The sequence below is a fragment of the Gavia stellata genome, unplaced genomic scaffold (assembly GCF_030936135.1).
Source record: "Gavia stellata isolate bGavSte3 unplaced genomic scaffold, bGavSte3.hap2 HAP2_SCAFFOLD_53, whole genome shotgun sequence".
In the NCBI taxonomy this organism is placed as follows: Eukaryota; Metazoa; Chordata; class Aves; order Gaviiformes; family Gaviidae; genus Gavia; species Gavia stellata.
In genome coordinates, this window is record NW_026776569.1 from 388,554 (window position 1) to 403,155 (window position 14,602).

Sequence of the window (14,602 nt, forward strand, 5' to 3'; positions counted from 1 at the left end):
TGCCTTAGGAAAAGGAGCACAAGATCCTCTGAGGGCTGCAAGAAGTTTTCGAGTAGAATAAAAGGGGCTTGTTTATTCCTGAGGAAGTGTACGCTGTGAGTGCCTCTCCACCCCCACAGATGTGAAGTATGGCCACAGCTTTTGTTGCAACTCCTTCTCCTATTCCGGAGTCAATCCTGAGCCCTCCGTCCCTCACAAAACACTGCCATTCCCTGCTGTACCAAATGCCCCACTGGTGCACTTGGTGACAACTCTGCCTCTGACTCAAGCTTGTGCAGGATTAAGCCATTCCTCATGCCAGGAACACCAGGTTCAGGACCTGCAGTCCTTACTGCTCTTCTCGAATCTGATGCTGAACTGAGTGGGTACCACCAGCTTCACCACCCTTTTCCTCCTTGCCGTTCCGCAGGAAAACGAAGGCTCTGAAGATGGTGACCCTGGCGCTGCTTGTGGGTCTGTTCTGTTCCGGTGAGTCTCTCTAGAGCTCAGACCTGACGATGGTGCTTTAGGAGGTCCCCAGGGCTCCATGCTGCCCTGGTCCGCTTCCCCTGCTGTGAGCAGAGGAGCCCAGGTAAGAGCAGAAAGTCCCCGACAGAGGTGTGCCAGTCCTCCCTGCTTCCGAGGAACGGGTGTGGGGGCGAGGAAGGGGTGACTTGCCTTCCCCAGGAGGGCTAAGCCAGTTCTCTTACGCTGAGGGAGAGGCAGTGGTTAACCTCGCCTGGCCCAGGAGGCTGGGAAGCTTCTGTAGGACAAGGAGCATAGTCCATGGGAGGGAATGTCCGTCTCTGGCAGAGCCCGCAGGCCGTCACGACCTCTTCCCAAGACTACAAGAGGAGAGACAACTATGGCAGCTGGGAGGGACATGGAAAGGGGAGCGGGCAGCCCGAGGCATAACCCGGCCTTAGACCGCGTTCTAAGTGTAAGGAGAGCTTTGGTGTATGGCTGACAGGTGTTTACCCCGTGGGACAGCTTGGCGAAGAAAGCCTCTGGAGGACGGCAGCAGGATGGTGGGCCTACATCTCCTCCCATATTCAGCCTCTCCAACAGCAGGTGACATTTCCATTTCTTCACATCAAGACTGGTTCTGCCAGCGCAACTGCAGGGCACAAAGAGCCACTTGTTAAAAGCCTGTGGCTGGGGCTAGGGACAGAAGCCACCCTGGCAGGTCATCCAGGTGAAGGTCAGCTGGACCGAGCACCAGTGTCTCCACAGTTGTGGCATTGCACACAGCCGATCAAGAACCAGGATTAGGCAGATTTGGGCCTGCACAGGTTTCAGCAAAGCACTGGTTTGCTGAAACTTAACGGAGTTCCCTTAATTGTTGTTCCAGGTGCGCTCGCATCTCCCTGGAGGGGACTGGAAGACTCGGAGGTAAAAACGATTTCCCCTGGACTAGACGGTTCTTTAGAGGAGCTCTGCCCCTCGGCCCCAACAGGACATTGTTTATGTCCTGTCTCACACAAACTTCCCCTGGCACAGCGCCCTCAGCTTCTCCCACTGCCCTTTCTCGCCTTCTGCCAAACGGTCAGCTCTAGCTCCCCACGTCCATTAGAGGACTGGGGCCACCCGTCCGTCCACCCTTTCACTTGGGCTGGGCTCTTGGCAGCTCCACCTTTCTAACGCCTGAGCAGGGGAATGGTAGCCTTCTCCACCCTGCATCCGTTCCTCTCCCCCATGCTTGGGAGTAGCTGCTAGGAGACACCTCTGCGGCTTTCCATTGCTGGGCTGCAATCGAAAGCCCCTGCAAGCAGCATTGCCCCGTCGAAGGAGAGGAGAGACCAAGGGAAAGGGAGTCTTCTCTCAGGCTGAGGTCGGTGTAGCAGCAGTTGCCCGTCAAGACCTTTGCAGGGGGGCAAGGTTCAAGGGCTGAGGGCAGCCTTGCAACTGCCACTGTCACTCCCTCGCTCACATTCCCAGGGCGTCCGAGAGGCCAGCCACAACAGTTACCACCTCTCCGTTGCTCACTTCTTCTAGGCCAGCAGGGGACGAGTTAGGAGAAGTGCTGAGCGAAACCCTGACCCTGCCAGAAAAGCTACGTAAGCTCCAGGAAGAGCTTTATCTCCTGCGCTGGAGCCTAAAGGATGTCGCCGAGCGTGCTTTTCAGGAAGCCTTGAAGCAGGCGAAGCTCCCAGGCTTTACCGGATGGGTAAGGGCATATTGCAGAAAGCTCTACCCGGAGGTTTCTTTCCTCCCTCCGGCACGTATCCTGCTACAGTCCCCTGTCATAGCTAGCCAAAAGGCTGGTGCTGCTGGAACAAGTGCCGTGCATTGCCACACTTCCTTCTCCTGTTGCGCCACACTTCCTTCTGGGGGAAGAGAGAGCCGTGACGGGAAGGACAGTTGTCTTAGTCGTACCTTCCTCTCCGTCCAGATCTCAGGTCCTCCTCAAGGGAGAACCCGAAAGAAGGAATGCTCTCAGCAGTCCCTAGTTGCCCCACTCCCATCCCATGCCCAGGGGCTTGTCTGTGCATGCTGCCTGGCATGGGCATCTCCACAGGAAAAGCCTGTTCCCACCACTTCAGCATTCAGAGCGTGGGAGTGAGCAGCCCCTCCATTCTGATAGCGGTCAATCGCAGTAAAGCAAAGTTGGGAGGTTTCCGGGCAATTCTGGCCTCCCTTACATCTGAGTTGAACCTTGTCCCAGCTCACCTTGGCTGGCTTTGCAGGGGAGCTGCTTGCCCCGTTCCTTTTCCTTCTAACAGGCGCTCTCCTTTGTCTTCCTTCCCAGGCTGTTCAAGAGATAATCAATCAAGTCTTGGAGAAGCTGGAAGAAAAGCAAGTCCCCATGCCAGATTATGCCCTCAAATCATCAGGTGCTGTGCCATTGTGCAAACAAAGCGCTTCCTGTCCAGCTTGACAAGACAGGCATTTGAACGTGCCCAGTGGTAGGAGAGAAGGGGCGAGAAGTCAAGGGCCACCTCGTGCCCTACAAATGGACCCACTGACAGAGCCTGTAATGGGCCAGACCACATCTGAAGACCAGAAAGCCTACTTCCCATTCTTGTCTTTTTCCATGGCCCCTGACGACAGTTTGATGAGTCCCTGCTGTGTGTTCCAGAGGGATCATGCCAGTACGAAAGAAGGGAATCCCACTGTAGGAGCTTGATGGCTACTTAGAAGCTTTTTTCAAGTCAGCAGTGCAATATTCCTCCTGACATTGCTCAATGATTGTGCTCACGTTTTCATTTCCAGGGGCTGCTGTCGTTCATTCAAGGACTTCTCCATCCTTCCGCAATAGGAAAGGAAAAGTCTTTTTGTATTCCCTGCCGGTGCTGGATTACCTGCGATCTCCTGACGTTATCCTTGAGGTAGGTGCACCAAGAATCAGAAAAACAAAGGTGGCGGGGAGGAACCAAACGCGCTGCTGAGAGTTGCCTTGGCCCTTGTCTTTGCTCCTCGAAGCTTTCTTCTCCTGCTGCCTTCCTGCATGGACCTACTCGCCTCCTGTGTCTCCCTGCTGAGTTTTTCCTCTCGCGGAGTGCCCCAGCTCCTCCGCGCGAGCTTCTAACAGGCTAGCTGGGTCCCACAGTCTTTGTCTTGCCAGTCACTGTGAGAACTGTCAGCATGGCACGGAAGGAGGATGGAAAAGGGGCCTGCAGAGGTCTGGGGTGTGAGCTCGCCAGGGCTCTTAGTGAGCACGAGTGGGCGCTGAGAGCCTGCACTGCTGGAGGGCCCCACGTTGTGTTGGCAAGCCGTCCTGGCACTGCTCCTGAGCTGCCTGCACAAGTTGAAGTGTTGGCTGGTGCCGGTGGAAGGAGGTGGGAGTGGATGAGAGGGAGCCATTGCTTCCCCTGACAGGAAAGGCTCATCCAGGTGGGCCCTCTAGATGCCACCTGCTCTGGGCAGGTGCCTTTCAGCCACACCGTCCCTTGCTTGTTCTTGGCGACTTGCTCCAGACCGGGACAGGCCGGAGAGCTTCTTCGAGGGGCACATCCAGCTTCCTGCCATCCAAGTGCTTCTCTGCTGAAGGGGTCTTGTGACGCATGAATTCTCACCACTGCTTAGCTCAACGTGAACGTTGTTTCTTCTTCTCTTTCAGCCGGAAAATCATCCAGGAAACTGCTGGCCCTTGGCAGGAAGTCAGGGACACGTGCTCATCAGGCTGTCTGTGCCAATCGTTCCCAGAGCAGTCACCGTGGACCATGTCTCAGGGACAATGTTCCATAGAGACAGCATCTCCAGAGCGCCAAAGGACTTTGCTGTCTACGTGAGTGATTTCTCTAGAGTGGGGGGCGGGGGTTGCATAGCATTTCTAGGCGGGCGGTGAATACGGCTCAAAGAGTCCAGCGACCTGCGGCTTCCTCCTGGCTCGCAGAAGAAACAAGCTCCTTGGAGTTGCTCCCTTTCCCTTGTATTCCTCTCTTATCCAATGTACCGCTCAAAAGGAAGCTTCTGGGGCAAGGTGCTACTCCAGGAGCCACAGGGAAAAGGAGCTGGCACAGTGCACGGTCCTAGACCTTCTTGGCTTCCAATCCCAGTGGGCATTTGTGATGCTCACGTTACCCCCCTCACTGGGAACGTCTGCTCCTTTCCTGACTGGCAGCTGAGACTCCTTGAGTAGGCAAGTGTGGCACGCTACCTAGCTGCAGCTTCTCGTCTCCTCTTGTGCTCACCTTCCTTGGACTACGTAGCTGCAATAGACCAGTACTTCACCGACTGACGTTAAATCTTCCCACGGTGAACGAGGCGCTCTTGTTTTCCCTACCCCTGTCTTTCTCTAGGGCCTCAAGGAAGAACAGGAGGAGCAGGGAACGTTCCTGGGACGGTTCACTTTCCTGGCGATGCTGAATCCCACTCAGACCTTCCAGCTGAAGGTACGGGGACAAAGAGGGAGAACTGGAGGAGAGGAGGAGATATGCAGTTGGCTGGGGAGAAACTTCCCTGCCAAAGGGCTAGAGGCAGCCCTCTCCTGCAGCATGTGCCACGCTGGCTTTTCTTCTGCTTTAGCTTCCTAGTGGCGTATGCCTGGACTCCTGTTGTTCTTCTCTTTCCTTTTGGCTTTCAGCTTCAGCGCTTAAAAGCACCACCGCTGAAGCTGAAGTCAGCTTGAGTGTCTGGACTCCAAGTGCACACAAGTGGCCACGTCCCCTAGTATGCACTACTCCTGGCCTGCTAGTTAAAGATAGAACTACTGGGCTTTCTGAGGCTTCTGGTGTTGCTGGTAGCGAGTAGGGACAGGGAGGCCATTATGTCTCGGTGGCTTTCTAGAGGAGGCAACGAGCCATTTGACTGACTCCACTGGGTCTTCTGACTGTGCACGCATGTGCCTCAAAGCAGGCGAGAAGAACTCGCCCATCTATTTGCTGCCGCTTCTGGTAGCTGCTTCTTCCTTTCCTGTTCTTATGGCCACAGGAGGTGGAGCAGGATAAGAACGTCTTGACCACCATAGGTCAAAAGACCTCGCAGGGCAGCCAGAAGTAAGCTGTTGAAGGAGTCCGTCGCTGCGGCACTACTCTGTCAGGAGTCAACTGCCAGGGAGGAAAAGGCAACTCATTCCTTCTTGTCATTTCAGAACGAGCTCTCTGGGTTCGTGAATTACATAAAGCTGCAAGTGCTGAGCAACTGGGGCCACCCGGACTACACCTGCCTGTATCGATTCAGGGTGCACGGCGATCCTCCCGAAGACGGGGGAAAGGGGTCCCTGTCATCTGGCAATAAAGGCCCTTAATTTTCACCAAGTGGAGTTGGAGCCTGTTTTGCCTGTGATGCTAACTGGTAAGAGAGCTCCCTGTCCTTCTCTTGACCCACGAGCTTACCGGAGACTTCAGGGGTACATAGCAAAATTTTCCTTATTCAAAGCAACAAGAAAGATCAGTCACAATTATGCAGAAAAACTGACATCCACATGCTTGCTGCCTGCACAGGAACATCAGCAGGACCTGCCTATACACAAAAGATTAAATGAAGGTACAGGAAGCAACTAAGCATCAACTGAACACAACCGTCTCTTGTTACCTATTTTCACAAGAGGCACATGCTGCTTCAGCTTCCGTCTTTCAGGCTGTCACCTATGAGACAATGGAAGCATGTTGTATTGTAAGAAGGAAACCCCTGATTGGAAAGCCAGTTCACGGCCTCATTCGCCTCTCCATGCACATATCCAGTGAAGAGCCCAGGAAACGTGACAGAAGGGATTAGCAAAGCAAACTCAGGACACCTCAAGAGATTCCATAACTACACGAGTCTGTCTTTCCTTTTCACCCCCCAGTGCCCAAAGCACCGAGGCAGGAGCAGGCAGGGCAGTCGTGCGCTTGGGTCGCACCGGGGAGGAGAGAGCAGGAACAGTGCTCTGGCACCCAGGATTGGGAAGAATTTCTGCTCTCAGCTGGGGCTTAGTCCTTGTGCAAGTACAGCACTGATCCAGACAGGAAACTGAGGGTGTCAGTTAATCCCAGGTGCCACATACACTGTCCCTTCTCCCATCGCCTCCTCTCGATGAACAGTTTTCCAGACTCTTCCACCTCATCCCAGCTCAGATGCCTGCACTCTGGCCAGAACCTGGCAGGAGACAGGGTCTGTCCCCGGTCACAGTGCCCGTGCTGAGCCCAGCACCCAGGGCCTTCCTCAGGCCGCGCCCTCCCCTGGGGCTGAGGAGGAGAGACGCCCTGTCCTGGCGTGGTCCAGGGCATCCTCCTGTGGCCAGAAGGAAGGACAGAGCCCTGTCACTCTCTCCTCACGGGGGCTCACCACTGCCCTTTGCGTCCGTGCCCGGGACTGCCCAGCGCTGGCAGGCCCCACAGGGCTTCAGGGCCAAGCAGGGAGGAAATTAGAAGGGCCAAAGTTCAAGTAGAACTTAACCTGGTGACTGCCGTTAAAGAGAATAAAGGATGTTTCTCTAAATGCATTAAGAACCAAAGGAGGTCTAAGGAGAATCTTCATCCTTTACTGGATGTGGAGGGAAGCACAGTGACAAGGGATGAGGAAAAGGCTGAGGTACTTCACGCCGCCTTTGCCTCAGTCGTTAGTAGTAAGACCAGTTGTTCTCCAGCTACCCAGCCCCCTGTGATGGTAGTGAGCGATGGGGAGCAGAATGAAGCTCCCACAATCCAAGGGGAAATGGTTAGTGACCTGCTACACCACTCAGACACCCACAAGTCTGTGGGACCGGATGGGATCCACCCAAGGGCACTGAGGGAGCTGGCGGAAGTGCTCACCAAGCCGCTTTCCATCATCCACCAGCAGTCCTGGCTAACCGGGGAGGTCCCAGTGGACTGGAGGTTAGCAAATGTGACGCCCTTCTACAAGAAGGGCCGGAAGGAGGATCTGGGGATCTACAGGCCTGTCAGCCTGACCATGGTGCCGGGGAAGACTATGGAGCAGATCATCTTGAGTGCCATCACGTGGCACGTACAGAAGAACCAGGTGATCAGGCCCAGTCAGCATGGGTTTGTGAAGGCAGGTCCTGCCTGACTAAGCTGATCTCCTTCTCTGGCCAGGCCGGTCACAAGTGCTGTTCCCCAGGGCTCAGTTTTGTGGCTGGTCTTGTTTAGTATCTTTATCAATGATCTGGACAAGGGGATCCAGTGCAACCTCAGCAAGTTTGCAGAAGACACCAAGTTGGGTGGGAGTGTTGATCTGGTTGAGGGTAGGAAGGCTCTGCAGAGGGTTCTGGACAGGCTGCATCGATGGGCCCAGGCCAGTTGTATGAGTTTCAACAAGGCCAAGCGCTGAGTCCTGCACTTGGGTCACAACAACCCCATGCAACGCTACAGGCTTGGGGACGAGTGGCTGGAAAGCTGCCCGGCAGAAAAGGACCTGGGGGTGTTGGTCAACAGCCTGCTGATTATGAGCCAGCAGTGTGCCCAGGTGGCCAAGAAGGCCAACGGCATCCTGGCCCGTATCAGAAATGGTGTGGCCAGCAGGAGCAGGGAGGTGATTGTGCCCCTGTACTCGGCGCTGGTGAGGCCGCATCTCAAATACTGTGTTCAGTTTTGGGCCCCTCACTCCAAGAAGGACATTGAGGTGCTGGAGCGTGTCCAGAGAAGGGCGACGAAGCTGGTGAGGGGTCTGGAACACAAGTCTGACGAGGAGCGGCTGAGGGAGCTGGGGTTGTTTAGCCTGGAGAAGAGGAAGCTGAGGGGAGACCTCATTGCTCTCTCCAACGACCTGAAAGGGGGTTGTGGGGAGGTGGGTGTTGGTCTCTTCTCCCAAGTGACAAGCGACAGGACAAGAGGAAATGGCCTCAAGCTGCGCCAGGGGAGGTTTAGACTGAATATGAGGAAAAATCTCTTCACTAAAGGGTTGTCAGACATTGAACAGGCTGCCCGGGGAGGGGGTTGAGTCGCCATCCCTGGAGGGATTTAACAGACGTGTGGGTGAGGCGCTGAGGGACATGGTTAGTGCTGGACTGGGCAGGGTGAGGTTTACGGTTGGACTTCATGATTGTAAGGGTCTTTTCCAACCTAAACGGGTTGGAATGGTTCTGCGATTTTATTTGGAGGGCCTAAACCCTGAAGGCGGAGCTGGTCGCCTGGCAACGGCCGCCCAGGAGTCTGGGGGGAGTCAGTGGACCCAGGACAGCCAATCGCATTTGGGGAAGGGTGTGATTGACATGTAACCAGACAGCCAATCGGAGGCAACATCACCTCAGGGAAGGGCGGGCAGTGATGGGGGTGGGGAGGGAGCCCTCAGGCAGCCAATAAGAGAGAGCATCCCCTCAGGGGAGGGTGGGCCCCAACTGAGGGCAGAGTGACAGCCCATGTGGGCAATCAGAGGTCAGAGTCCAGGTGAAGGGCGGGAGCCCACCAGGGCAGCCTGAACCAGCTGGGGGCCAATCAGAGGCAGCATCCCCTCAGGGGAGGAGACTGACAGCCCTCCCGACCTATGCCGGCAAAGACTGGTGTGAGAAGAAGGCGGGCTCCACCAGCAGCCGGGCCGAGCTTCAAGATGGCGCAGGTGGGGCCTGCTGTGAGGCTGAGGGTGGGGAGGAGGGGGAGGACCCGGCCGCCATCCGGCGTCTCCCGCCTGAGGTGGTGAGTTGAGTAGGGGGGATGTGGGGCTGGGGTCCCCCCTCAGAGCAGGGGGGTCCCGGGGTTGATGCTCTCCCCACCTCTCTCCCCACAGCTGCTGCACATCATCTCCTTCCTGACGCTGCCCCCACCCCCTGCTGAGACTGGGCCAGACCTGCCGCTGCCTCCACGAGGTGTGCGACAGCGAGGCCGCCTGGCGCCACCTCTGCACCCCTCTCCCCCGGCCGCCGCCAGCGCCCGTCCCTGCAGGAGGGCCGCCATCCTCACCTGTGAGTCCCTGTCATTGCCAAGGGATGGGGGGTGGCACTTTGTCCCCCAGCCTCATTTTCAGAGTCCACAGCTTTGATTGTATGGTTGAAAGCCTCATTTGTATGGTCCCAAACCCTCATTTTTAGGGTACAAACCCTCAATCATAAGTTCCAAACCCCCCTTTTAAGGTTCAAAGACTCAACGATGAACGACTTTAACGATTCTATATTTCTACACTTCTATGTTTCTATGCTTTTAAGGGCCCAGAGTTTCATTTTTAAAGCCCAAAGTCTGATTGTGAAGGTCAAAGCCTCAGTTTTAGAGGCCAAAGCCTTATGTAGTGGGTCCAAAGGCTCATTTGTAGCTTCCAAAGCCTCCTTTTCAGGGCCCATAGCCTCCTTTTCAGGATTCGGTCCACAATTTGGAGAACCCCAAGGCTATTTTGAGCCCCCCAAGACCCATTTCTAGGGTGCAAAGGCTTAGGTTTTGGTACGGAAGCATCATTTGAGGGCACAAAGCCTAATTTCTGGGTTTGAAGTCTCAATCTCATTTCCAAAGCCCCGTTTTTAAAGAACAAAGCCCCATTTTGAAGGCCCACACCCTCCTTTTGAGGGTCCAAACTCTCATTTATTATTAGGTCCAAACCTCTCTTTTACAGCTCTGAGCCTCCACTGGAGTGCCCAAAGCTCTAAAACTTCATTTCTTGGGGCCATGGACGATCCAAGAGTTTCCCCTCCTTTGCAGGCTCCAAAACCTCATCTTTAGCATCGAGCCCATCTTTTAGCCCCAAAAGTCTCTTTTTTAGGGCCAGACCCCTCATTTCTAGGGTCCCAACCTGTCTTTTATTACCCCTAGTCTATTTTTAGGGCCCACGGTTTCATTCTGAGGGTCTAATCCCGCACCATCAGGGCAGAAAGCCTCTTTTTAGGCTCCAAAGCTACATTTCTAGTGTCCAAAGACTCCTTTTTACTTTCCAAATCTTAGTTTGCGTTTCCAAAGCCTCATTTCAGGCTCCAAAGCCTCAGTTTTATGGTCCCAAGTGATATGACTTTCCACATGCCAGCAAGTGTGCCAGGGTCCGGCCCTAGGATACGGCTGAAAGTGCAAGGTCCGAGTGAAGGTGTCCAATTCCTCTTTTATTACTTCTCAGATGACAGCTCATGCTGGTGCCTGAGGCATTTCTCGAATGACGGTTCAGTTGAGGCAGGTGGGCGTCCGTGGGGAAGCAAGTGTTACCAAAATCTTCAACAGCAGTAGAATGATGTCTCTTCCTTTGGTCTTGGAGGAGGCTGCACAACCAAAAGGTAGACTAGACGGGTCTCGGTGGGGTTTTCCAAACTGGTTACCCCCTTGACTTAGTGTAAGCGCTGCTCAGCAACAACTAAACCATCAGTGTGTTACCAACATTACTCTCCTCCTACATCCAAAACACAGGACCATACCAGCTACTAGGAAGAAAGTTAGCTCCATCCCAGCCAAAACCAGGACAAGTGGGATTGGAAGAGCTGACCCCTCGGTAGGAGACGTTCTGGTTTTGCAGGGTTTCTTCCCTTGCGGAGAGGAGTGCAAAACCTGCTCCCCGTCAGGTTGGACTTTGCCTCAAAACGTGGCGCTGCCCTTTCTGTTGTGACATCACTGACTGCTGTTGATGTCACAAAGCGTCGTTGGCGCTGAGGTAGACCCAGCAGGGCATAAGATCGGGGTCGTGCCTGCACCATTGTCACTCTCGGTCTTGAGAGAAGAGAGATCGCAGAGTGGTTGGCTCGCTCCCGAGCAAGCAGGATGCCTGTTTCCCGCACCTCAGCGGATGCAGAGAGACAGCCATGGAGGGCCCTCGATCTGAACGGGTATGTTTGAAAAATCCTCCTCTCCTTTCCCCAAGGGTATTTTCCGCCTCATCTGCTGGGGTGGGTGGGGGACGGACAGGGGACGCACACGAGGGCAGCCTGAGAGCTCGGCCTGGAGGCGGTGTAAGGCAGCAGCAGTCTCCTCAGTCCCTTCACAAACGCCAGCACTAGGCCTTGAAAGCCTTTTGTCTCTGCCAAATGGGGGACGAGTCCCTTTTGGATCACATGAAGGGAGTCCCAAGCGGTTGCCCAGCTCCATCCTGCTGCAGTAACTGTGACAGCTTAGCTTAGCTGTGGGCTAAGGAACATCCCTGGGCAGCCAGGAAGGCAGCGGAGGCGGTACAGGGCTCACCGCGGAGTGCTCTGGGTGCCTGCAGCAGCTCTTCCTGGCCTGGGGAGAGCAGCTGGCCCCAGCCCTGGGAGGAGGGCGGCAGGCAGGCAGGGAGTGAGGCCAGGACAGCAGCACGACTAGAGACGGAGAGAGCCAGGTCATAACCTGCTGCCCTCCATAAAACCCCACGCTGCAGAGGTGGGCAGCAGGGCGAAGCAGAGCGCTTCCAGCTGCTAGCCGATGCCTAGAGAAGAGGTGCTTGGGTCTCGGGAGGAGAGCAGGCTTTTCCCTCCACCTGGCCAGGGTGCTGGGGTTGCGGAGATGCCAGCCAGGTTGGGCAGGTGGGTGCAAGAGGGCCCAGAAAGCAGGGAGGGATCAGGCCAGAAGCCCCGTGTGCTGCCTGGCTGCCCGGCAGGAGCAGGCAGCCCCAGAGCATGGGGGCTGTCTGCACTACTGCCCTCCAGCCGCGCAGCCCAGCACCCCCATTCCGGGGGCACCGTCCTGCCCCTTCTCTGGGGAGAGCCGAGCGGGGCCAGGCTGCCGCCCCTGTGTCAGGCCAGAGGCCTGTGTGTGTCCCAGGGGTGCTGTGCAAGGGGCCAGACCTTCCCAAAGGCCCGGGGGCCCTTGGGCTTGCAGCTGTGCTGAGCACAGGAACCTCATAGCAAGTGAGCTCCTGAACGGATCCCTGGCAAACCTGCGTCCCAGCCTTGGGCTTTGGTAACAAGAGTGTTCCTTCTCTTTTTAGACAATGCATCACCCACCAGAAGGGCAGGAGGGTCCTGAGGCTCCTTTTCCTGCTGCTTCCCATCCTGTCTGGTGAGTATCCCTGACCACAAATGGTGTCCTCAGTCCTGGGGAGAGGGACCAACTCCTGCGGAAAATAACCACCTCTTGACAATGTGACCCACAGCTGTTGTCTACTGCCGGGGCTCAACGGCGTGGGGAAAGGGAGCCTTGCACGTAAGTGTCTCTTGCTGCGGGAAAGCCAACGCCTGCAAAGGCGGAGACGGATCTTCCCGAGTGACCTCCGCAGGGTGGCAGGCTGAAGCGGGGAGCACTTTGGCAGAAGGTGCCTTTGCTGCCTGCATCCATCCCGCCCCCTCTTCATCTTGCAGGAGGCGCCAGGGTTTCCTGAAGCAGAGCTGCAGTCTCTGGGGTAAGAGCGCTTTCTTGCCAAGGAACGCACTCTGTGGAGCCGTCTCAGCTGGCTTCGTGCTGCCTGCACTCACTCGCCTCGCGTCCAGGGCTCCTGACCTTCCCCGTCTGCTACCTGCGGTGGTGGAAGGGAGCCGTTTGTAAACAGGAGGAAGGAAAGGGGCTGGGGGGCGGGGGTGACCCAAGCCCAGAGCACCCTTCTCTGCACGGCGTTTGGAGCCTGCCTGCAGAGGCTGGGCAGCTGCTGGACAAGAGCTGCTTTCTCTTTGCCTCCAGGAACTCACAGGCTTGGCTGGAGCAGAAGATGCAGGAGCTCAAGGAGACGGCGGCTCAGGTGTCTGCTGCCAGGGCGAATATACTGCAGGCAGTGCGAGAGGTCCTCAGAGACCATGGTGTCCAAGAGGAGAAGAGAGAGGTAAGGGTGCTGGGGGTAGATCAGAGACCTTGCTGCCTTTGCGGGCTGCCTCCTGCTGCTTCTTTGTGGCCCGCTGTTCGCACAGAACGGCCCATCCATGTGTTTGTGTTCACTGCCATCTCTCCGGTCCTAATCTTTCCCCAGGAAATTCTGCAGCTGACTCAGGCGGCAATTAAGAACGTGCTTGAAAACTACCTCCCGATGCCTGACTGGGCTCTGGAAGCCATAGGTACGCAGACGGGAAGCCTCACTGCCCTCGGTTTGTGTATGGCACTCCCCAAATCTGCCGAGCTCTGCTGTCAAGCCTGAGAAATACATCCTAATGCACCGCTTCAACTCCTAATCTCTGGCCACCTTCATGTCAGGTGCCACCATTGAGGAGGAGAGGACATCCAAGAGTTACGGTGGGCAAGGCAAGAAGAGCTGGTGGCTTTCTCCATTCGGCTTCTCTTCTGCAAACCCTCCAGAGACGATCTTGCAGGTATCACGAGGACAGTCCGGACTCGTGGCTCACCTCCTTGCTTTTGGGCTGCCAGACGAAGTGCACAGCGCTTCCCTTCCGGCCGGCCGTATCGCTCAGCCCTGCCGCCTGCATTGCAGTCCTGACCCCTGCGAGGCTCTTTGGCTGCCTTGCCACTGATGGTCACGGCTTTCTGGTTTCAGCCCCGTATGGCCCCTGGCAACTGCTGGGCTTTCCAAGGATCTCGGGGCCACGTGGTCATCCGGCTGCCTGAGCAGATCTGGCCAAGGGCTTTCACCATCTGGCATATCTCCGAGGCAGTCTCTCCTTCCGGAGAAGTCAGCAGCGCCCCCAAAGAGTTTGCCGTCTCCGTAAGTCTTTGCCTTGTGCTTCTCAGGGTGGGGCCTGGCCCCAGGGAAAAGCTCCACCAGAGACGTGCTTCTCACAGCAGCTTCTCTCAGAGCTCTGTCTGGGGCTGGCTGCTGCAGGGCACTGCCTCCCCTGGGGGGCCACTGGGGGCACGTGGCGGGTCTGTGCCTCTGGGGGCTTCTCTCTGCTTCATGGCCAAGGATCCTGGAGCACGTGCTCAAAGCACCCAGAGTCAGCCTAAGCCGTGCTAGTCTACCGCTAGAGCCGAGGGAGGTGGGCAAGGCTTCCCGGTTCGGCCTCGGCGGGCCCTTTTTCTGGCGCCCTGCTCGAGCCTGACCTGCTCCCTTTGTCTCTTGTCTGTGAGGGCGTGGATGAGGCAGGGGCAGAAACTCTCCTGGGGACATTCACCTACGAGGTGCACAAGGAGGTGGCTCAGACGTTCCACGTGCAGGTACCGCAAGAGCTGTGGGCAGCATGCGCGGGAAGAAGGCCGGGTTCCCTGCAAGTCCGTGGAGGAAAGAGCTCTGGTTGCCCTTGCTTCCTCCTTCGTCAGGGCTGCCGTTTGGTCCTTGGCAGGGGCAGCGTGGGCAGAGGGGCCTCCGGCGATGTGCTGTGGCTCTTGCCACCTGCCTAATGATGGCTGCCCCCATTTCTTTACAGAAGGAGCTTCCCAGGACCTTTCGCTACATCAAATTCGAGGTGCAGAGCAACTGGGGAAACCCAGAGTACACCTGTGTGTACCGTGTACAGGTTCACGGGAAGACGGCGAGCCACCACGACCACCCACAGGCCCAAGATCTCCTTTGA

General features: G+C 56.4%; 2 protein-coding genes across 2 annotated transcripts; both read left to right on the plus strand.

The window, feature by feature from the left end:
* Positions 1 to 844: 844 nt before the first annotated feature.
* LOC132321138 (SUN domain-containing protein 3-like) lies at positions 845 to 5,668 on the plus strand. The gene is given in 9 exon segments (XM_059834712.1): positions 845 to 916; positions 919 to 1,050; positions 1,331 to 1,371; positions 1,975 to 2,146; positions 2,729 to 2,813; positions 3,193 to 3,308; positions 4,040 to 4,207; positions 4,722 to 4,814; positions 5,513 to 5,668. Coding segments are annotated over 9 exon segments (1,035 nt in total).
* A 5,332-nt stretch (positions 5,669 to 11,000) lies between these two features.
* Positions 11,001 to 14,602, plus strand: LOC132321139 (SUN domain-containing protein 3-like). Its single transcript, XM_059834713.1, has 7 exons — positions 11,001 to 11,065; positions 12,828 to 12,966; positions 13,111 to 13,195; positions 13,332 to 13,447; positions 13,630 to 13,797; positions 14,160 to 14,246; positions 14,456 to 14,602. The coding sequence occupies exons 1-7, from the start codon at positions 11,001 to 11,003 to the stop codon at positions 14,600 to 14,602; spliced, it is 807 nt and encodes a 268-aa protein (XP_059690696.1).

Bases quoted from the DNA above. Each gene is read 5' to 3' on its own strand.
- LOC132321139 (XM_059834713.1), top strand. From the start codon at position 11,001: ATGCCTGTTTCCCGCACCTCAGCGGATGCAGAGAGACAGCCATGGAGG. The intron at 12,967-13,110 runs GTAAGGGTGCTG...ATCTTTCCCCAG, and splicing joins TCCAAGAGGAGAAGAGAGAG to GAAATTCTGCAGCTGACTCA. The intron at 13,448-13,629 runs GTATCACGAGGA...TTCTGGTTTCAG, and splicing joins CTCCAGAGACGATCTTGCAG to CCCCGTATGGCCCCTGGCAA.